This window comes from Oscarella lobularis, chromosome 8 (genome assembly GCF_947507565.1).
Source record: "Oscarella lobularis chromosome 8, ooOscLobu1.1, whole genome shotgun sequence".
Taxonomy (NCBI): domain Eukaryota; kingdom Metazoa; phylum Porifera; class Homoscleromorpha; order Homosclerophorida; family Oscarellidae; genus Oscarella; species Oscarella lobularis.
The window spans coordinates 1,118,679-1,137,550 of NC_089182.1; the positions used below are offsets into that span (position 1 = coordinate 1,118,679).

General features: G+C 47.3%; 8 protein-coding genes across 13 annotated transcripts in view; 6 read left to right on the forward strand and 2 right to left on the reverse strand.

Moving 5' to 3' along the window:
- Nucleotides 1–964: 964 nt before the first annotated feature.
- LOC136190420 (collagen alpha-1(XXV) chain-like) lies at nucleotides 965–3,072 on the reverse strand. Its single transcript, XM_065978564.1, has 18 exons — nucleotides 2,923–3,072; nucleotides 2,822–2,868; nucleotides 2,669–2,757; nucleotides 2,577–2,612; nucleotides 2,470–2,520; nucleotides 2,362–2,406; nucleotides 2,260–2,304; nucleotides 2,157–2,210; nucleotides 2,057–2,101; nucleotides 1,935–1,997; nucleotides 1,836–1,880; nucleotides 1,732–1,776; nucleotides 1,625–1,669; nucleotides 1,492–1,572; nucleotides 1,405–1,440; nucleotides 1,316–1,351; nucleotides 1,165–1,257; nucleotides 965–1,105 (listed from the first exon to the last, which is right to left on the reverse strand). The coding sequence occupies exons 1-18, from the start codon at nucleotides 2,946–2,948 to the stop codon at nucleotides 1,052–1,054; spliced, it is 936 nt and encodes a 311-aa protein (XP_065834636.1). The 5' UTR covers nucleotides 2,949–3,072; the 3' UTR covers nucleotides 965–1,051.
- Nucleotides 2,851–5,084, forward strand: LOC136190419 (collagen alpha-1(I) chain-like). Its single transcript, XM_065978563.1, has 16 exons — nucleotides 2,851–3,314; nucleotides 3,379–3,419; nucleotides 3,487–3,522; nucleotides 3,590–3,643; nucleotides 3,703–3,744; nucleotides 3,799–3,843; nucleotides 3,897–3,950; nucleotides 4,004–4,048; nucleotides 4,113–4,175; nucleotides 4,224–4,268; nucleotides 4,324–4,368; nucleotides 4,420–4,503; nucleotides 4,560–4,586; nucleotides 4,639–4,719; nucleotides 4,784–4,888; nucleotides 4,940–5,084. The coding sequence occupies exons 1-16, from the start codon at nucleotides 3,047–3,049 to the stop codon at nucleotides 4,970–4,972; spliced, it is 1,068 nt and encodes a 355-aa protein (XP_065834635.1). The 5' UTR covers nucleotides 2,851–3,046; the 3' UTR covers nucleotides 4,973–5,084.
- A 50-nt stretch (nucleotides 5,085–5,134) lies between these two features.
- Nucleotides 5,135–8,891, forward strand: LOC136190415 (uncharacterized). Of its 2 annotated transcripts, XM_065978556.1 has the most exons (19): nucleotides 5,135–5,251; nucleotides 5,299–5,360; nucleotides 5,407–5,442; nucleotides 5,506–5,559; nucleotides 5,617–5,661; nucleotides 5,719–5,766; nucleotides 5,824–5,874; nucleotides 5,935–5,979; nucleotides 6,032–6,094; nucleotides 6,151–6,204; nucleotides 6,251–6,295; nucleotides 6,346–6,390; nucleotides 6,452–6,517; nucleotides 6,577–6,621; nucleotides 6,677–6,811; nucleotides 6,864–6,885; nucleotides 6,947–7,914; nucleotides 7,967–8,147; nucleotides 8,178–8,891. In XM_065978556.1, the coding sequence occupies exons 1-19, from the start codon at nucleotides 5,188–5,190 to the stop codon at nucleotides 8,795–8,797; spliced, it is 2,649 nt and encodes an 882-aa protein (XP_065834628.1). In that variant the 5' UTR covers nucleotides 5,135–5,187; the 3' UTR covers nucleotides 8,798–8,891. The 2 variants fall into 2 exon arrangements, with proteins under 2 accessions (XP_065834628.1, XP_065834627.1); XM_065978555.1 differs by having other exon boundaries at nucleotides 7,967–8,891.
- An 18-nt stretch (nucleotides 8,892–8,909) lies between these two features.
- On the forward strand, nucleotides 8,910–12,501 carry LOC136190416 (transcription initiation factor TFIID subunit 5-like). 5 transcript variants are annotated; one of them, XM_065978560.1, is made up of 22 exons: nucleotides 8,910–8,999; nucleotides 9,062–9,156; nucleotides 9,228–9,266; nucleotides 9,325–9,364; nucleotides 9,416–9,494; nucleotides 9,559–9,682; nucleotides 9,735–9,798; nucleotides 10,002–10,056; nucleotides 10,142–10,213; nucleotides 10,264–10,370; nucleotides 10,426–10,456; nucleotides 10,610–10,676; nucleotides 10,737–10,856; nucleotides 10,908–11,090; nucleotides 11,152–11,258; nucleotides 11,326–11,519; nucleotides 11,575–11,688; nucleotides 11,746–11,800; nucleotides 11,847–11,969; nucleotides 12,027–12,111; nucleotides 12,180–12,308; nucleotides 12,386–12,501. In XM_065978560.1, exons 1-21 carry the CDS (start codon nucleotides 8,940–8,942, stop codon nucleotides 12,292–12,294), a joined length of 1,929 nt encoding a protein of 642 aa, XP_065834632.1. In that variant the 5' UTR covers nucleotides 8,910–8,939; the 3' UTR covers nucleotides 12,295–12,308; nucleotides 12,386–12,501. The 5 variants fall into 5 exon arrangements, with proteins under 5 accessions (XP_065834632.1, XP_065834630.1, XP_065834631.1 ...); XM_065978558.1 differs by having other exon boundaries at nucleotides 12,180–12,301; nucleotides 12,350–12,501; XM_065978559.1 differs by having other exon boundaries at nucleotides 12,180–12,301.
- Nucleotides 12,292–13,113, reverse strand: LOC136190422 (EKC/KEOPS complex subunit Tp53rkb-like). Its single transcript, XM_065978570.1, has one exon. The coding sequence runs from the start codon at nucleotides 13,005–13,007 to the stop codon at nucleotides 12,372–12,374; it is 636 nt and encodes a 211-aa protein (XP_065834642.1). The 5' UTR covers nucleotides 13,008–13,113; the 3' UTR covers nucleotides 12,292–12,371.
- Nucleotides 13,114–13,175: 62 nt separating this feature from the next.
- On the forward strand, nucleotides 13,176–14,481 carry LOC136190423 (small COPII coat GTPase SAR1B-like). Its single transcript, XM_065978571.1, has 7 exons — nucleotides 13,176–13,320; nucleotides 13,503–13,622; nucleotides 13,735–13,800; nucleotides 13,860–13,963; nucleotides 14,016–14,147; nucleotides 14,207–14,291; nucleotides 14,337–14,481. Exons 1-7 carry the CDS (start codon nucleotides 13,278–13,280, stop codon nucleotides 14,363–14,365), a joined length of 579 nt encoding a protein of 192 aa, XP_065834643.1. The 5' UTR covers nucleotides 13,176–13,277; the 3' UTR covers nucleotides 14,366–14,481.
- A 4-nt stretch (nucleotides 14,482–14,485) lies between these two features.
- On the forward strand, nucleotides 14,486–17,840 carry LOC136190064 (wings apart-like protein homolog). Its single transcript, XM_065978139.1, has 16 exons — nucleotides 14,486–15,205; nucleotides 15,263–15,322; nucleotides 15,444–15,514; nucleotides 15,567–15,678; nucleotides 15,741–15,822; nucleotides 15,881–15,974; nucleotides 16,027–16,087; nucleotides 16,146–16,257; nucleotides 16,308–16,485; nucleotides 16,537–16,590; nucleotides 16,642–16,706; nucleotides 16,760–16,878; nucleotides 16,932–17,247; nucleotides 17,300–17,391; nucleotides 17,442–17,537; nucleotides 17,591–17,840. The coding sequence occupies exons 1-16, from the start codon at nucleotides 14,486–14,488 to the stop codon at nucleotides 17,663–17,665; spliced, it is 2,307 nt and encodes a 768-aa protein (XP_065834211.1). The 3' UTR covers nucleotides 17,666–17,840.
- A 425-nt stretch (nucleotides 17,841–18,265) lies between these two features.
- Nucleotides 18,266–18,872, forward strand: part of LOC136190424 (uncharacterized) — a 3,688-nt gene continuing 3,081 nt past the window's right edge. Inside the window, exons 1-3 of the mRNA XM_065978572.1 lie at nucleotides 18,266–18,588; nucleotides 18,647–18,703; nucleotides 18,755–18,792. Coding sequence (XP_065834644.1) covers nucleotides 18,406–18,588; nucleotides 18,647–18,703; nucleotides 18,755–18,792 — 278 coding nt within the window. The 5' untranslated portion in view covers nucleotides 18,266–18,405. The remainder of the gene's footprint in view (nucleotides 18,589–18,646; nucleotides 18,704–18,754; nucleotides 18,793–18,872) is intronic.

The following is an 18,872-nucleotide window of genomic DNA, read 5'->3' on the forward strand; positions in this document are numbered from 1 at the left end:
TTCATCACATAGGCGTAGCGACGCAAAACGTCGCAGAATCTCTCGCTTTCTACACGAAAGTCCTCGGGGGGACCCAAATAGACGAGCCTTTCGAATCCAACTACAGAACAGATTCTAAAAGTGGAACTAAAACTTTCAAAATTCGTTTTAACGATTTCGTAGTGGAATTGGTCGAATTCCACAGCGAAGGCAGCTCCAATGCATTTTCGATCGACAACAATTCGCCCACCACGCTCACACTCGGTTTTTGGATTGACGGCAAAACGGACGTCGAAAATTTTGCTAACACTCTTCGTTCAGCGAATCTGAGCAACGTCGTAATAAATTCCAAATATTCAGACGCGTCTGTTCGAGTGACGGGTCCCTCGGGCGAGGAGATTGAGTTTTTCAAGACTGGTACGAGAACGTCGACTCGTTTCTTTCTATTGACGATTTTTTCTTCTTAGATAAGGCTGGTCCGAACCAAGGGAGTATCGGTACTGAGGCGGATGGTAGGGGCTCTCTTAATTTTGAAGAAGCGAAAAAGTCAGAAGAGGAAACCAAACGAGAGGAAAGGCAGAAGAACGTGGCAATTGTAGCCAGCACCTGTTGCGTGGCTGTCGCCATTGGAATTACTTTCAACATTCTCGTTTGCGTGTTTCCTGATCGTCACAAGAAGAAGAAGAAGACATAAGTTTCGACTCGTTGTGTCCTTTCTCACTAAGACCTTTGCTGTATCGATTCGATTTTACATTACTAATCGCTTTTTTTGTACTGCATAGCTCTTTGGACGGAATGGGGATGACAGCTGGAGAAAGAGTACCTACAACCTACATCTCAAAGCAAATGGATCTTCGAAAAGGCACGTAAGGTAAGGTCCTGTATCTGTAAGGCCTGTGATAGAGTGAACGGGTTAGGACACTCAAACTGGCATTAGCACGCATTATCCCTCCATTATTAGATTGCGCGTAGGGACAGTCAGGACTCGTGTTACACTGAGTAGATATAAAAATAACGCGACCGACAGGGATGCACACAAACTGAAAAGAAAATCGTAGGCGTCTACAATCAGTTACTTTGCGGGCGTCGGGTCGACTCGCCCTGCACACGGCTTCACTTTCAGACACTACGAGCGATGAAATAGTATTAGGAAAAGAAATCAGAGTCGTTTAATTGTTGATATACCTTCCACGTCGTGCCGTCGCAAATGCACGGGACTTTCTTCTCCTTGCTGTATTGGATTTGGCCTGTGAGTTCTTGGGAGCAGTTTCCAGTCAGCTAAGACGTACAGGGATATCTTTTTAGTTGTGACACGTTTGCCGCACGTGTAATATACCTCTTCCATCGCGTCTCCTCTTTCTCCCATATCACCCTAAATTATTTTATTGGCACCGATTCTGGGAAATGATAGTATTTTGATCAAACCTTCTGCCCTCTTGGTCCTTTTCTTCCTTTTTCACCCTAAACTGGCGATATCTCCGCTCTAAACCAACTTCTATTTGCTATTCTAACCTTTTCTCCTGTTGATCCGGGGAGTGCCGTATTATTGCCCGTCATCGTTATGTTAAGCGTCCCATTTACGCCTCTTTCACCCTGCCAAAGAGCAAATCAATCCCGAAATATGATAGTGTGACGTAAACGTCACCTTCATTCCTCTGAGACCTGGTGGTCCGTCTTCTCCTTTTTCCCCCTTGATAATTCGTTAAAATAGACGCGTTCTTGCGTACAGCGGAGGGAAATCGCTTTTCTTACCACTCCTCCTTTGACTCCTTGATCGCCTTTAGAACCCTTTAAGCCCTATTCCCCCCAAGGATACATTGACGATGTGTACTTTTCGTTTTTTTTTGTTTTCGAACCTTTGTTCCGTTTTTTCCCGGTACTCCATCTTGACCTGAGGATCCCTGCCCAGCGAAGTACAGTCGTCTTTTGAAGAAGCGTTTCTACGTTTGCGTTACCTGCTCCCCAGACTCTCCTTTCTCTCCTTTCGGTCCTCCCGGTCCCATCTCTCCGTCCTCACCCTTCGCGAACGAATAATTGAGCCCAAGCGCGTCGTTATATGAAATTTCGAGACACTGACCTTTATTCCTTTCTGTCCCATTTCTCCACTTTCACCGGGGTTGCCCTGAAAGCGACCTCGTTAGAGTTCTAGACACTCGCAAACGACATTTCTTAGAAACCCTTTCTCCTTTCGGGCCCATGTCTCCTGTAGAGCCGTTTGATCCCGGGGGTCCCTATACAAAAGCGTTTTAGTCGGGTTTCGTATTGAGTACGTTTTCGTACTGGCGGTCCTTGCGCTCCGTCTTGCCCCGGCCTTCCCGGCCTTCCCTAAAGTTCATTAAACGTTAATCGTCTGTAGAAGGAGCTTGACTGTAACATTCGTACGTCTTCTCCTGGATCTCCCGGCCTGCCATACAACGTATGGTTCATCTAAAAAACAGGGAATGGGTTGGCGGCGGCGTAATGAGACCCCTTCTCGTAGAGATCCAGTACCCACGGATCCCAGGGCAAACGACCACGCGGTCCTCGTTTTCCCTTCGCTCCCTAAAAAAGAGAAATGCTTCTTTTTCGAATGGGACGTGTTTTCGCGTAGGACTTACCTTTGGCCCTTGTGGACCATTGTCTCCCACATCGCCCTGGGAGAAAAAGATAGCGCTTCGGGACTTATTTTCTCTTTTCCGTTCTTTCTTACTCGTTCTCCTTTGCACGAATCGGGGCACGGTTGTAGGATAGGATAATGGGGATGGTGATGGTTCGGATCGTGCGCCCCAATGGCTTCGTCTACACGCACACATAGTACAAAGTAGCAAGCGAGAAGACATCGCAGAACATTGCATTGACGCACCGTCGCCGTGACCACTGGCGAATTCCCACAGAACGAAACAGAGCACCCTAAAGGAAACGAGGTGCAATTGTTTCCCCAATTGGGGGCTTCGCTTCTCTCACAAGGCAAGTCCGACTCGATAGAACATTCTCGCTGGAGCAGCAGCTGCTATTGTGGTCGCTTTGGCGTCGGAGCTGGTTCTATTGTGGAGGTCTTCGCTTCCTTCTACAGCTGACGCCTCACGAGATGTTTACGGTAGGAGGCGAGCTCTCCTACGCGGCGCTTCCACTCGATAAGAACGCCCTCGCCCGCGAGTCATCTGCTATCTCTTCCTCGACCGTGACGATGGTTAGCTGGCCGTGTGCTGTTCTTCTCGCGTTTGTTCTGTTCGACTGCGGGGCGCTCGTTCGTGCGTCGCCGAGACAGCGTCGTCACGTCGATGACGCGGGCAGTATCGACAGCGACTACTTTGGGCAAATTTCTATTCATTCGAAGAAGAAGACGACCGATGAGGGTGAGATCGAGACGGCGTCAGCTGGAGTCTGATGCTCGGTTAACACTCGTTCGACTGCACACAGGAACTCCCGAACCGTGTCCGGACGGATGCGAAGGAAGCAAAGTGAGCGTCGAACATGCGTTTCTTTTGACATCGACTTTTTTTGACGTCTTCCTTTCCTCGTCTTTAGGGCAAAAAAGGCGACGCGGGAAGACCGGGAGACCCGGTACGGTGGTCTTTGCGAGCGCTAGATGCGCGAAAAGAGCGTCGCTTACGGACGATCTTTTTTCCAGGGGTGGCCAGGTGACGTCGGACGTCGAGGTCCACCGGCAATCAGACCGAAATGGGTTTGATTTTTACGTTTTTCTCAACTGCATTTGGATGATCGTTTTTTCGAATTTGACAGAGTTCGGGTGGAAAGGGAGCAAAGGGCCAACCTGGCCCTGATGTACGTTTTCTTCTTTTTAATTGATCGCCCTACGTTTGAATTCGGTTTTCAAAGGGTCCTGACGGAGAGGATGGAACGCCCGGACCAGAAGGCCGCCCAGTGAAACAAAGCTATTTAGCGATTGATTGACTTTAATAGTTTTTTTTGTGAAGGGCGATCGCGGTGAGGATGGTCAACCTGGTCAACCTGGAATGAAGGGAGAGGATGTAAGTTGAAACATTGAGTTTAGAAAAAGTTGAGATGATTTGTGCTTTCTAAGGGACCCCAAGGCGAACCAGGCGATCAGGGACCTCCAGGAGATCGCGTAAGCTCTAAACTAATCAAATATAAAATTGTTCTGACAGTGCATGTACTCAATGTCCTTTTAGGGGCTCGAAGGAGAACGTGGACCTAGTGGTCCCCCTGGTGAAGCAGGAAATCGCGGAATGGCTGTACGGACGTACAAGAGTTGGAACGCTGTGATTATAACTTGTACCTAGGGCGATGATGGAAACCCAGGGAGGGATGGACCTCAGGGTGCCCGGGTAAATTTTTTTGAAACCTAATAAATTTATTCTATACTGTCTGTGCATCGTTTAGGGTGCTAAGGGTGAACGTGGCTCTGCCGGTCTTTTTGGGGTTAAGGTAGGAAAATTTCATTAGCCAACGAATTGGGGAACGACTTTTTCGGTGTAGGGTTCGCTCGGCCCTGCTGGTCCGGTTGGGGATAAAGGAGAAGAGGGCCCACCCGGTGCAAGCGCAAATGTTGTTGTTATTCCGGTACCCAAACGTGATTTGATTGCGGTTGTTTTACTACTAAAAATTTTGTCTTGAAGGGCCCGCCAGGAGACCTCGGCGATAAGGTGAGGCCGTCAGAGTAACTCTCGTCGGCCTAAACTACGTCTTCTTTTTAAGGGAGATCCTGGCGATCGAGGGGAAACAGGGCAAAAGGGACAATCCGGATCAAAAGGACAACCAGGAACGATCATTGGACAAGTATAGCATATTGCACAGAACGCGACGCGTTCTGACGTAGACATGCGTTTGTGTTCCTTTTTAGGTGTTGTATGTGGATAAAGAGGCTTGCACTTCTCTTAACCAAGGCACGGTTTACTACGATGAGAACAACAAATGGCTCTATTATTGTGACGGATCGGATTGGAAGGTAAGGTCTCACACGCACTAATGATTACTGATTTTGACGTATTTCGATCAGTGTATCGGAACAGTTCCGTTAAGTGATCTCTGATTCCTCTATCAGTGACTTTCGGCTCTTTTTTTGTCTGCACTCTTTGTTTTTTTTCGTTTTTCACCGGGGTGGGAGGGCGTGTCAAAATCCAATTACACTATTTCTAAACAGATCAGATCGAATTTGCATCGATAACGAATCTGTTTATTCGGATCTCGTGCGAAAGATCCCCTCTTACCCATTGTTCTCTCACACACGCCTTTCCGTCAAGGAAGATGCGTCTCAGTTTCGTTGTCTGCGCTTTCGTGATAATAGCGGCTGCTTTAAGCGTCGCACGAGGTAGGAATTGACGCCTGTTATTTGTATCTCCTACCGGTGCTGCCTAGGACATGGTTCTGAGGAGGGCTCGACGATCGCACAATGTAAACTGCTTTGTGAACCCATTACGGTAGGTAGACAGAGCAGCGGATCTCTAGCTTGCATTGATCTTTCAGGGTCGCAGGGGTCATCCCGGCGAGAAAGGGCCAAGGGTACGTTGGTGCATGCAGGCATCACTTGCTGATCGAGAGTACTCATATTCTTGTGTCTTGCAGGGCGAAAGAGGAGATAGAGGCAACAGAGGAAAGCGGGGCGTGTTTCCTCCTTGGGTATAGCTGTACAGCAAGTCAATGCCAGCCAGTCTCTTGCTGTGACGATTTCTTTAGTGGCATTGGCACCATGTGCCAGGAATTCCAGGACCTCCCGGAAACGTAGAGATGAAGAGACGTTAAATGAAACTGTAGGTACTATAGGCAACTTTTCTATAGAGGGGTCTAGGAGGAGCTATGGGAAATGATGGAGCCATAGGAGAAATGGTGAGTAGGGGTACGTAGCTCAGTTGGGATAGCTTGTTTTTGACGCGGCGATCTAAGGGTCCAAGAGGAAGAGGACAAGTCGGAGGTGCCGGACCGCCTGGTAGTGTCGTAAGTTGCAGATAAATTGCCGATACGTGTTTACTTTAAGACTTTTCACTGCGAGCGTAGGGTGATCCTGGATTTCCTGGAGATCAAGGGCCTATGGGAGCCAAGGTGAGGCGAGGCGGCTTGGAATCAAAATTGGCGTTGTTGACTTTTCTGTAAGGGAGATGTTGGTGCTATCGGACTGAGTGGAGAAACTGGAGAAGCTGGTGAAAATGGCGATACCGTACAAAAACTGTTACTCGTGTGAACTTTTGCTACCTACCGTAAACCATTTTGCAGGGAGAAAAAGGATTGCCCGGCTCTAACGGCGCAGATGGATCACTTGGGCCTTCCGTAAGTTTAGCATAAAAAACGACCCGCGTGCAAACGTCTTTCTTAGGGTGATGTAGGAGATACGGGAGATAACGGAGACATTGGAGATACGGTAGAAAATCGAAATGCTCTCCTTTTTCTCTCAAATTGGGTTCTTTATAGGGAATTTCTGGAAACGCGGGACCAAAAGGAGAAAAAGGAGACACCGTATGGGCAAAACTAAAATGAATTATTACGCTTTTGATTTAGTAATTAAATAAATAATTAGGGCGATCAAGGTTTTCCGTCCACTGGTGGTTCTGTTATTGGACAGAAAGGAGACGTGGGACAAAACGTTAGTTTAGAATTAGTTGCATTTTTATGTATTTTCATTTTGGTCTATTACTTATTTAGGGAACGAAGGGCGAAAAAGGAACGGCAGGGAGCGTCGGTTTTCCTGTAAGATCGGTTGCAAACGTACAGAGATCTAGGTCAAACTTACGGATTGCGATAGGGTGACCCTGGGGAGTCAGGCCCTGGTATCACGACGTCCGTTTCGCATGGCGTGTGCAATGCGTCAAACGAAGGAGAAATTCAGATTAATGGGGCCACAGGAGAATTAGTTTTCTGTGACGGCGACCAGTGGCAGGTGAGGCGTTCTATCGTTCCACGTCTTATATGTACTAATTTTTGCACTTTAGTGTGTAGAATCCAACCTCTGCTGTATGAATAAAAATGCAACTGAGAGACTACGTCTTTTAATTAATTAATTTTTTGTTTGTAGGCAAAGAACAAATTTATTACGAGGCGTTGAACGATTCTGCATCGTCCCAGAAGCACAAGGCAACCGACTTTATTCTCATCGTCGACGACTCGGCAAGCATGAGCACCGAGCAAGATTGGATAGCTCAAGCGGCATTAGCACTAGATGAACGGCTTAATGCACGCGGCATCGGCACGGGCGAAAAAAAGAATCACTTCTTCGTTGTCATATTCGGCATCATTAACCACAATGTCGATGATTGGTTGCTGTATCGCGTAGAGATCTTTAACAACAGTTACGCTAGTTTTTCTGCCAAGTCGGTTGAAGCTGCGGCAAAAACAGCGTTTAAGAAAAAGGGAAACGCCGAGGACGGATACGAAGCGATAGAAAAGGCTCTAGCCATGCCAGAATTGAGATCAGACGACCCTGAAGTGGCACTCAATATCGCTTTGATTACTGACGAACCGAGAGATCCATGCTCGAGGCCTAGAGGCGGAGATCCGCCAGGAACAGAGTCCTCCCGAGAAGACATCCTTAGACAGCTGCTCAATAAAACTGCAAAGCTTAATGTTATGGCAAACATCAGGTTGAGGTTGAACGAGGATACCGCGGAGACGGATCGCGTTATTGCCGTCGACTACAAAGGAACCGTGTTTCGCCGTAATGGAGTGACTCCCCCTGAGCAGTTTGAGAACGTCGGCTTTGAGGCTTCGTACACTTCCTGCAAGAGTTTCCTGGATTACGGATATTTGGCAATGAGAACTCAAGGAGCTGTTTGGAATTTAAATTTGGTTGACGAAACAGCCGACGATGACCAGCTTCGAACTACGTTTACTTCCGACGTGGCAAGAATCAAAGTTGAAGAAATCGTTTCGGGTCCGCAGTGCCAAGAGTGCAGGATCACGTGCAATGAGGATGGCAGTGAAACGACGGTCTGCACAACTGAAGTGGATTCTTTCTTCTGTACATGCAGAGCAGGCGATAAATCGGTAAGTCGATTGAATGTTGGGTATATTGATTTCTATTGTTCCGACTTTGCAGGAAGAAGAGTGCAGACGTCAACAAAACGTGACAACAGACACTGCGAAAACTTTGACGGAAGACACGTTTATGGCCATGTATAGGAAATGCAACGAATCCAAGTTTCCTAGTGTGTACAATGGCTGGTTTGACCCGCGCTGGCCTAATAACGAAGATGGAAAGTGTTTCAAGCCGCCAACCGAGGAGCCAGCAACCGAGAAGCCAGCAACCAAGGAGCCAGCAACCGAGAAGCCAGCAACCGAGAAGCCAGCAACCGAGGAGCCAGCAACTGAGGAGCCAGAGCCAACCGAAAGATCTGCCGTAGAACCAACCGACGAGCCGATCGAACCAACCGACGAGCCAATCGAACCAACCGACGAGCCGACCGACGAGCCAATCGAACTAACCGACGAGCCGACCGACGAGCCGATCGTCGAGCCAATCGAACCAACCGATGAGCCGACCAACGAGCCCATCGAACCAACCGACGAGCCGACCGACGAGCCGACCGACGAGCCAATCGAACCGACCGACGAGCCGACCGACGAGCCCATCGAACCAACCGACGAGCCGACCGACGAGCCGACCGACGAGCCGACCGACGAGCCGACCGACGAGCCCATCGAACCAACCGACGAGCCGACAGACGAGCCGACCGATGAGCCAATCGAACCGACCGATGAGCCAATCGAACCGACCGACGAGCCGACCGACGAGCCGACCGACGAGCCGACCGACGAGCCGACCGACGAGCCGACCGACGAGCCAATCGAACCAACCGACGAGCCCATCGAACCAACCGACGAGCCGACCGACGAGCCCGGATCTGCCGAGGAGCAAACAAATAACTAACGCATACTGGTGCGCGTGCATGTTTTCGTTTTTTTGTGACTGTCTTTTTGTGCGCAATATTGCTTAGGATTTTAATTAGTCGCAAACCCCGTGACCGCGAGCATTGCGCAGGCTCCCTGGCTCCCAACAGACCACTCAGTTTATGGATGATAAAAGAGTTTCTTTAGAGATTCTACAGCTTCTTCGCAAGCACAATTTACGCGTAAGCATAAGCACGAGCAGGAATGCACAGAAACCTGCAGATACGCGTCGCAATTCTCGAAGGCCACCGAAGAACGCTTCTTGCAAGAAATAGCGCAAAGCTATCACGCAACGGGAGCAGATGACTTCTCCTCCTCAATCATATTACCCTTCACGAAGTAAGCCGCCTGAAAAGCAGTAGCCATACGTAAAGGTAAAACTGTATTGTCTCTTTTTTTCATTTCTTCAGTTCAGAAGACGTGTCTGACTATGAAAGAGACTATACCGAGTAAGCTAAGCTCTTTTGTCTAAGCGAGCGTCCTTGCTGATGCACGGGGTTTCATTAGTTTGGAGGAGTTTACCGAGGGGGCTTTGGAAACGTATAAGGTCGCAGGTTCACTTCCTGAGGCGCTGTTGTTGTCTGATTCGCATGTCTAGCACGAGATTGCCTTAGTTCTTTGGCCGGTTTTTGTGTATCTTTACATTGATCTTTTGGCGAGGAATGCTCACGAAGAAGGTAGGTTGACTTCGTTTAGCGTTTGTGTATTTTCTTTTTAGAAGTGTCTTTGCCTTGTTTTTAGCTCTTCGTTTCTTTACCAAATTTTCTGTACACCAGGATACGTATAGGGCTATTGATCTGATTAGTTTGTCAGCGGTAAGGACGAGGGATTATCTTTTAGAGAGTGAATTTGTTAAACTGTTCAGGTGAGCAGGTTAGGCGCTTTCACACCAAATAATGGCATGCAATTTCATATAGATCTCACAAATACAAAGTTCGCATCTCAAGAGAAGCGTATCACGCTTTAGTGAGACACCTTCAGGTAAGGCAGAGTCATTGAACCAATGGGCGTCTTTTATCCGCCGCACCCTTTTGTCTTTTCCTCTTCCTTTTCTCACTCACGTTAGCATTGTGGTGGGTGGAAATGTTCTTCCTTTAGGCAGCGCTTTTTTTTTGTCTGAATCCTGATAGTTCGACTCCTGTCCAAATCGACTAACTAACTAACTAACTAACTGTACTTTGTAGGAAAATGACAGGAGTCTTATTCTAAAAATAATAAATGGACAGTTGGATATGGATGGTAAGAGGAGAGAAGAAGATCGTTTTGAGAGATACCAATTGTCACTTCGAAAGAAAAGACGTGTTAAGTTGCTATTTTTTTCTAGTCTACGAGGGCATGCCAAGAACTTTAAAAGAGGTCAGCTCACGTGTGGGTGCACTTTGTGGAGAAATTCAAGGTACAAATGGAATACTTTTATATATTGATTTTCTGAATTCTCCTCTTCAGTCTCTTCTACGAAGGTATTTTATTCCGTTGTTCCCGATCAAGATTTGGTCACAGCGGCTCTGGCCGATCAAGAAGAGGAAGAGGTTGGCGAAGATGGGAAGCCAAAGGTAAGGCAGCCGACGGAGCAAAGCATTGTTAGTGACGTGCGTCTGTTTATTTTAGAAAAAGAAAGCGAAAAAAGATTCCTCTTCAGGTAAACCCCTTTTCAGAATGAAGGGGTGGGAACTTGCATTGTATTCCTAAACGTGTTGAGGTAGCCAGTCTATGATGCACGGGGCCCTGTAACGTTATTCTCAGCTTTTTCGCCTTATGCTCAAGCATTGTAAGTGATCGGTTGTCTTGATAGGTAAAAAAGGAAAGCAGACATCAAATCCGTTTACTCCTCCGCCTAATCGAATACCTATTCCTGATCTGTAAGCATACAATATCGATGCGTTTCAGTCCTTCTACACGTGGTGTCTCTAAAAAATAAGGAGAGAATACGAAAAGGAATCTCGAATGCACGCAATCAAAGAAATTTCCAAAAAGCGAACTCTGAGTTCCAGCCAATTGCCTTCCATTTGTTTCTACTCGTTTCTTAACGCTCCAGAAGGGTGGGTTACGTGCATTACGGAGACTCCACGCGCCAACCGTTATCTCCTCAGCAGATTGAACTGCGTGTCGTTTCGCGACGACTCGAACGTCGCCGCCGTCGGTTTTGCCGACTCGTCCATCATTCTTTGGTCTTTGACGTCATCGCATCGACTAAAGAGTCTCAAGTCGCACGTGGAATTAGATCAACTCGAGTTCGACTCAAGCGACGTAATGAATCATCTCATAGATGACAAGTAAAAGCAGAAAGGACACGTCAAAAGAAAGGAGGTTTTATTATTGTTTTTCTCTCTCAAGTTCTCAGCAAGAGAAGCGTCTTCTTCACGGTCACGGTGGTCCCGTCTATTCAACGTCATTCAGTCCTGATAGATTTTTACTCCTATCGGCATCCGCCGATGGAACAGGTATAATGATCACGACGTATAGGTTATATTCGTTTGTTTTTGAGACACTTATTTTCTTTTTTTTCAGCTCGACTTTGGGACCTGCACACCTATTCGAACTTGGTTGCCTACAAGGGTCACAACAGTCCCGTGTGGGACGTCGACTTCAGTCCGTCGGGGTACTACTTTGCAACGGCGTCGCGCGATCGAACCGCTCGGCTATGGGCAACTGACAATCCCCAACCGCTTCGCATATTTTCTGGTCACCTATCAGATGTTGAGGTATATAGAGTGTTGTTTTCATTATTGAAGGATTTTATTTTGCCTTTATATTTAGTGCGTCAAGTTTCATCCTAATGGGAATTATGTGGCAACCGGCTCTTTGGATCGTTCGTGCCAGCTGTGGGATCTCGTCTCTGGTAGTGCTGTACGCGTTTTTACGGGACACAAGGTAAAATTCTTTCATGAAGACAAAGACGTACAGTTTTTTGCTATGACTGTCTCATAGGGGATCATCACTTCATTGGAATTTTCGGTAGATGGTCGCTTTCTCGTGTGTGGAGGTGAGTGAGTCTACGCTGATAAATAAAATGCTATAATCTTCCCTAGGAACCGATCAGTGCGTCTACGTGTGGGACATTGCCTCGGGTGCACTGATGGCTCAACTGGGTGGCCACAAAGGCAACATCCTCAGCATTTGTTTTAGCAGAGAGGGAGAAATGCTTGCAACAGGTACAAAATGCAGTCTAAGCCCCCAACTAGGTAACCCGTAGTCCGCGTTCTCCAAAGGATGTAGCGGCGGACTGATCAAGCTGTGGGAACCGAAAAAATGGATTGAAGCCTCTTTGGAAGAAGTAGGCGGCGAATTTGGAGTGTGAGTTTAAAAGAAAACGCAACGTTTCACTCCCCTTCTAATCGGAAATCTCGTCTCTCACGCACTAGTGTCGACGAAGCAGCGTGCTTGATTAAATCGTATCCCACAAAGGCGACTCCTATTCATCGCGTTCATTTTACACACAGAAACCTACTCCTGGGTGCTGGACCCTATCAAGGATAATTTGACTGTAAGATGTAATGAACAAAAGCATGACTACACCATGCGCTGTACGTAGATCAACTAAACCACCCGCTTCTCTACCCAACCATAGTTCTCTTTCTACCCCTCATGCGAATCTCGTCCAATTTGGCAATGACCTCGTCGGACTTTTTCACCCGTTTCTTGTACGTATCGAGAATAATTTGGAATAGATGTTCTGTTTGAGGATGTGAGCTCAGTAGGGCTCGTTCCAAGACGTAGAGATCCACGCCCTTGTCCTCGGCGAGATTCGACATCAAACTCAATCCAAAGTCGAGCACGCGCAGTTCGTTCGTTTCGCTGTCGATCATCACGTTCGACGTCGTCAAGTCTCCGTGAATGACGTCATTGTTGTGAAGCCCGGATACGAGGTCGCCGAGCGCGACGGCGACGTGTTCGAAGTCGACGCCTGCGCGCGCTACGATGAAGTCGCGAAGCGTCGTACAGCCGTCCAGTTTCTCCATGTAGATCTTGCACGAGTCGTTGTCGACGAAATAGACAACGGGCGTACGGATTCCGGCCTTGCGGCAGCGCAGGAGCGCGCGCACTTCTTGCGACGTGCGCTTCTGGCGCAGTTTCGCGTCGAGCGACGCGTGTCGATACGACTTTGAAAAGCGCTCCTTTACGATGCACGATCGACCATGGAAAGTTGTCGAATAGAGTCGCGCTTCGGCTCCTTGCCGGATCATCTCCATGATTTAGCGCGCGTTAATTGCTTAGAATTTGCTGAATTTGCAGTAGTCTGGCTGCGAATAATTTATTCGACAACTTTCTCTAAAAGAGTCTGTGGCATAAATCGCCTAAACCCCGTCGGTCAGACTATGGTCAGACCAGTTGGCAACCACGTGGCCACGTTTAGAAAATGACGTAACTAGTTGATATGTACGCAACGTTGTCGTCATCTCCACTTCCACTGAAAGGTCACTTGTCGTTTGCCTTTGAAACGCGTTCTCACTGCTATCGAAATGTTTCTATGGGACTGGTTTACGGCAGCTCTTCAATCGCTCGGTAAGTCATCGGTTAGTCGAACCTTATTCGTATTTTGTTCAATACCGTTTCTATTTTCTCTCGATGTGACTTTTACGTAGCGTTTCGCCGTACGATTGCTTTAGTTTTCGGCTCGTATTCGCTCTAGCCACGCCACGCGCTTCCTCACCCACCCACTCACGGCTCGATGTCCCCTTCTCTAGGCCTGTGGAAAAAAGCGGGAAAGCTCGTCTTTCTCGGTCTCGACAACGCCGGCAAAACGACATTGTTACACATGCTCAAAGACGACCGACTCGGCCAGCACGTTCCCACTTTGTATCCAAGTAAAAACCAAAGCCCAGTGATTTTTAGTCAGAAAAATAAAGACTTTTTAATTAATAGCCATTAACTATTTACTCTTCTGCGTACTTATTTATTTTTTTGTGTGTGTTTCAGCTTCTGAGGAGCTGACCATGGGCAACATTCGATTCACCACATTTGACTTGGGAGGTCACGCCCAAGGTAAGAGTTTTATGTACAGTGTATATAGAAAAAGTGATTTGGGGACTTTTACAAATTAGCGCGGAGAGTGTGGAAAGATTATTTTCCCGCCGTGGATGCGATTGTTTTTCTCGTTGATGTGGCTGATGCGTCTCGGTTTTCTGAATCGAAAGCTGAACTGGATGTAATTTTTGCACTGATGTCTATTGATGAAATTATGTTTTTTTTGTGTGTAGAGCCTTCTTACTGATGAGCAAGTGTCAAGTTGTCCCGTACTTGTCCTTGGAAATAAGATTGATAAACCTGGGGCTACGAGTGAGGAGGATCTGAGAGCGTTTTTTGGCCTTCACGGCCAGACAACTGGCAAGGTGAACCAGAAATAATCAATACCTAATATATGTCCTGGACTATGGATTTTGATTCATAGGGAAAAATAGCTAGATCGGAATTGCATGGTAGACCTGTCGAGCTTTTTATGTGTTCTGTGTTGAAACGGCAGGGATATGGAGATGGTAAGTCACTTGTTAGTTCATTCCAATTGTGGCATTCTTCTTTAGGATTTCGCTGGCTGTCACAGTATTTGTAAGTTATAATAAGTAGAACTTTGTTATTCTCGTTGAACTCCATCTTTTGTCTTGTTGGTGTATAAATTATTGTTAGTGTCTTGCATATGGCATATTGAGAATGAGTGGTTTGACTGGAGCGCATGACCCACCTACACATCCTGTGTCCCGTGTCCCGGCTAAGCGGCGGCTGTTCGCTGACGAACTTGGCGGCAGCTCAGCAGCAGCAGCAGCTGACCACTTCGATTCCTCGACCGAAAACGATGCACGAAGACGAAGGCAACGCGAATTCGTTCGACGACGATCTAAATCTGCCGACGAGAGCGATCGTCGGCGTCGCGACAAAAAGAAAAGCGAAAGTCGACCAAGCGCCGTCGTCGTCGTCGTCGTCATCGTCGTCTCGAACGTCATCGTCGTCCGAACAGCGAGCCGCGGCGCGCGCATCGATGCTCAAGTCGTTGCGACGAGCCAACGAAGCGACGACGACGACGTGGTCGACGAGTCGCCAAGCGGTCGCGACCTTCGATTCGACGCTGCGCGAGCATCGCGACGAGTTTCGACGAAACGACGACGACGACGACGATGGAAGCGGACACGACGTAATCGAATCACCGTCGTCGTCGTCGTCGTCGTCGAAACGAAAGAAAAGTCCTTACGACGTCTCCGATGACGATTTTTCGTTTTCGCCGCCCCTGCGTCGTTCGACTAAGCGAATCACCGTTTTCGCTAAGGGAAACTCGTCTTCCTCGCCGTCGTCGCCGTCGTCTTCTTCGCTGAAAAGGGCGTATTCGTTGCCAAAGGCAACGAGAGTGAATGAGGCGGCAAGTCAGATGAGTTCGAAAGCACGTACCAACAGCAGTCCAGTAAGACTAAATTGTACATGTATGCACGGAGCTACTAGCGCATTTGCCTCAATATAGAAGAGTCCTGCTCAAGAGAAAGAACGGAGTCCGGCTAAACGAATTGATGTGGAAGATTCGGTAAATTTTTCGGAGTTAATGTCTACCAGTAGTTGCAAGGGCGAGCTCATAGTTTACGTGGTTCTAGCCTACACAGTAGAGGAATCCTTCCTTTAGATTTCTCCTCTAATTCGTTCTGTAGCTCACTGACGATTTTGAATATTGGCTTCATGGAATGAATCCGAAGTTCACCTTGAGAGTGAGATGCTCAAAGTGCGCTCATCATTTGGTTTATGGACTTTTTGGATGAGGCTCTTTTTCACAGTGCCTGCAGCATGCTGGAAGAGTGTTCTCGTGGACTGTTTCGCGTTCACTTGCGAGCTGCTAATCTAACGGACAACCTCTTTTCAGCTCTTCAAGATGCCGACACAAGCTCGGTAAGTAGATTGAGTTTATCCTGCCAAAGTTACGATTTTTGACAGTAATTTTTTCCCCAAAGCAATTGGCTTTAGTAACAAGTGCTCTCTTTTTCGTTTTATCAAAAGACAGAGCGGGATTGGATGTATCTGAAGAGACCGTTGGTAATACCAGATTTGATCCTTGGGAGGTTGAGCCGCTGAGTGGGTCTGCGTGCTATAGCTCTCCTCTGCCGGTTGCTCAATCCGGAAATATCAGCTGCAGATGGAGGGGGTAAAGGCGGCATCACTCTCAACGAGCTTTCGAATAAAATAAGGTATTTCTTAGCATACACAGTAGAATTGATTATTCAACCTTGTTATCTTTAGAAATATTTTGGAAAAGAGATCTATTCACGGGTTGGAGTACCTCCCAGGGGGCTGTCTAACAGTAAGATTACACACACATAGAATGGAGGAGCGATGTGTGTACGCAATCTTTTCATTAGGCCAATAATTTGGCCTCGGAAACTTTAGTGGCATTTGCAGAAAGTAGAAGCGGCAGTAAATATTTGGCCAAAATTCACGAATTTGGCGGAGTTCGGCGTACAGTTAGCCAAGGCAGGCATTCTATTGAAAACTTTGTTATGTTTATTGATTGTCTTCCAAAGCCGATACACTTGGACGTGAAATCCTTTCCGTCAAGGCAGACTCTGACGTGACCGAATTACCTCACTCCTGCATCTTATACTGCCGCTTTCTGAAGTTCCTGCGTTCTTTTATTCAACACGGCGAATGTCTCCCCTACATCCGAAGTGTTTTCAGAGGCATGGTGGAAAAGATAACGAGGTAAGAACAGCATAAAAGATATGCATGCTAATGCGTAGACGTATACAAAAGGTTATTGTCCTTATTGAGCTCAGTCTTTAGCAGCAGCGAGGAAAATTGCGAAGAGTAGGTATCAAGCAACGGTTTATGTACTATTAACTAAATGCGATTATGTAGCTCGAGCTACGTCAAGTGCTTACTCAATACTCTATGTTTTCTTGCCGACGTCAGTTGCAACAACGGTAATAAATTTAATAGTCTATTATAGAAAGTTATAATTCTTTTTCGTTTATAGGTGCAGCTGCTATGTGCGTGAGTGAGGAACAAGAGCTCCTCACGCTGGTCCTCTCCTTTCTCTTCAATAAGCCTCGCCGACGGTTCAAATCGAACACAAAGCTGGAAATAGATTTAGTAGTCAGTCCCAACGAGAAGTTGAGTCCCAACGCCGTATTGCTGCGTTTTCGTAGAGCGTCGGCTTTCTCCTCAACGTTGCTGCAGTCAGCGCCGTCAGTCGAGTGACAATAAGCAACATAACCGTTCGCGAGTCGCCGAAAGACGACGACGATGCCGACGACACGCGCGACGACGTTCGCACGATTCCGGGTCTAATCGACTTGTTCAAGACGAACAACGACTTCTGTTCGAGCTTTTTCTCGACAGTAGGAGCAGGATATGGAATGAGGGGTCAAACGGACGACGACTCCGGCGTCGTTCAATCTCAAAGCAGCGACGACGGTAGCGTGAGCTCTCAGCCGTCCATGACGGCACCGTTTGGCCTCAGAGGCACGTCAAACCGAGGAGTCCCTTTATCTATGTTCGTTTTTTTTTTGAATAGAGATGGAGTTGAAACTGGACAAGTTCAGTCAATATGGATCTCTTGCTTCTTATATTGCTCTACTACTCGGCTGTCTTACGAAAGATAATATGGTGCGTACTTCGTCGAGCCGTTGCGTTCGTTTCTATTTTGACTCGCCTAGGAAAATAAGTTTGAATTGGAGTCGTATTTGGTGGACGATATGGCAAAGAAACTCGTCAATTCAGCGAAAATAATGTGTGCGTATATGAAGCTTCAGGTTAGCCAACTTTGAGCACCTAAAATATTCTTCCACGTCGCGCTTCTTCTCAGAAAAGCGAATTGGACTCGAATCGCCAATCAGTCACTGATGTCATTGAAATTTTGGAGTCACTTAGTTCCAGTTGAGTGTCTAATACCTTATTGCGTTATATAGTGAAATCTCTAGTGGGGTGAGGTGGCATGGGGTTTATAGTTGCGGATCCGATTTTAGCGTCGATCACGGTACTACGTCGAATGCGTGAGAGACAACATATCTATGTACTTTTGATATAACATTTAAAAGATTCGAATAGGAAGCGAACTCCAGTAGAATTTAGGAGGTCCTAGCCCACGAAAACAAATGCTATTGGATGTGCTGTGCTGTAAGAGAGCGCAAAGCTGACAAGGCAGGCATCAATGAGCGAGAAAACATAACAATGTGATTCAAAGGCAAAGTATATTAGTTTCTTATCCGGCTAAGTACAGGGACAACATATACTAAATTCGATCCCATATGCTTAACCAGCTATTCATTGGACTTTTAGACAGCCTTCAATTCTGGCGGAAGGTCGCTTTTTGGGTGCTTGCTTTCGAAGTGAAGCTTGTACGTCTTTACGTCGGGCATCTGGGACTAAATAGAAAGCGTTGACGCGCAGGAAACTCGTTCTACGATCGCTAGCGTCACCTTGCAGATCGTACACGTAAACACGAGAGCTTTTTGGGCCGCCCCCTTTTGATCGTGACCTTTTTTCTGTTTCGCGGCTTTCGCGGCGGCCTTTTGTTGGGACTGGATCTTCTGTTGCCCTCTTGCCATTGAGAAAAGCGCGGAGAAACGTAACGACGGCGGCGAAGTTGAGAGGGAAGCTTAGAGTGCGCTAAAAGCGGGAATGGAGAGAATCTTTTTTGTTTGCGCTTTTCTCCTACTTGTTTGGCTCATTCGGCCACTATCTCTTGCTATAGTGATTTTGTCAACTCTTCTGTGGTACGTTTGCAGTCGATCGAATGAGAAAATCGAAGAGAAACCGGCCGGAAAGGCTCTCCAGCCCGTCAAGTACGACGTGAAGGACTTGGTGTGTGCGCACACAGCACAGATTAGTCAGGCCTCTTTTTAACGTACATTTTTGTCAGCTTTTTGCGAAGTTGACCGGTCAAAAACTTCTCTGGGCTTCTCGTCTTGTAGACACAGTGAGAGTCTGAGTGCAGATCTACTTAATCTTATATGCTTTCTGTTGTCAGGCTTTTGGTCGCGCTGTTATGGTACCATTTGTCCTCAGGTAGAAGTTTTTGAGGAAGGTAGTCTGGGTGCCACACCCCTCGCTCGAGGAGCTTTTTCAGGTGGGTGCTCGAAATGAAG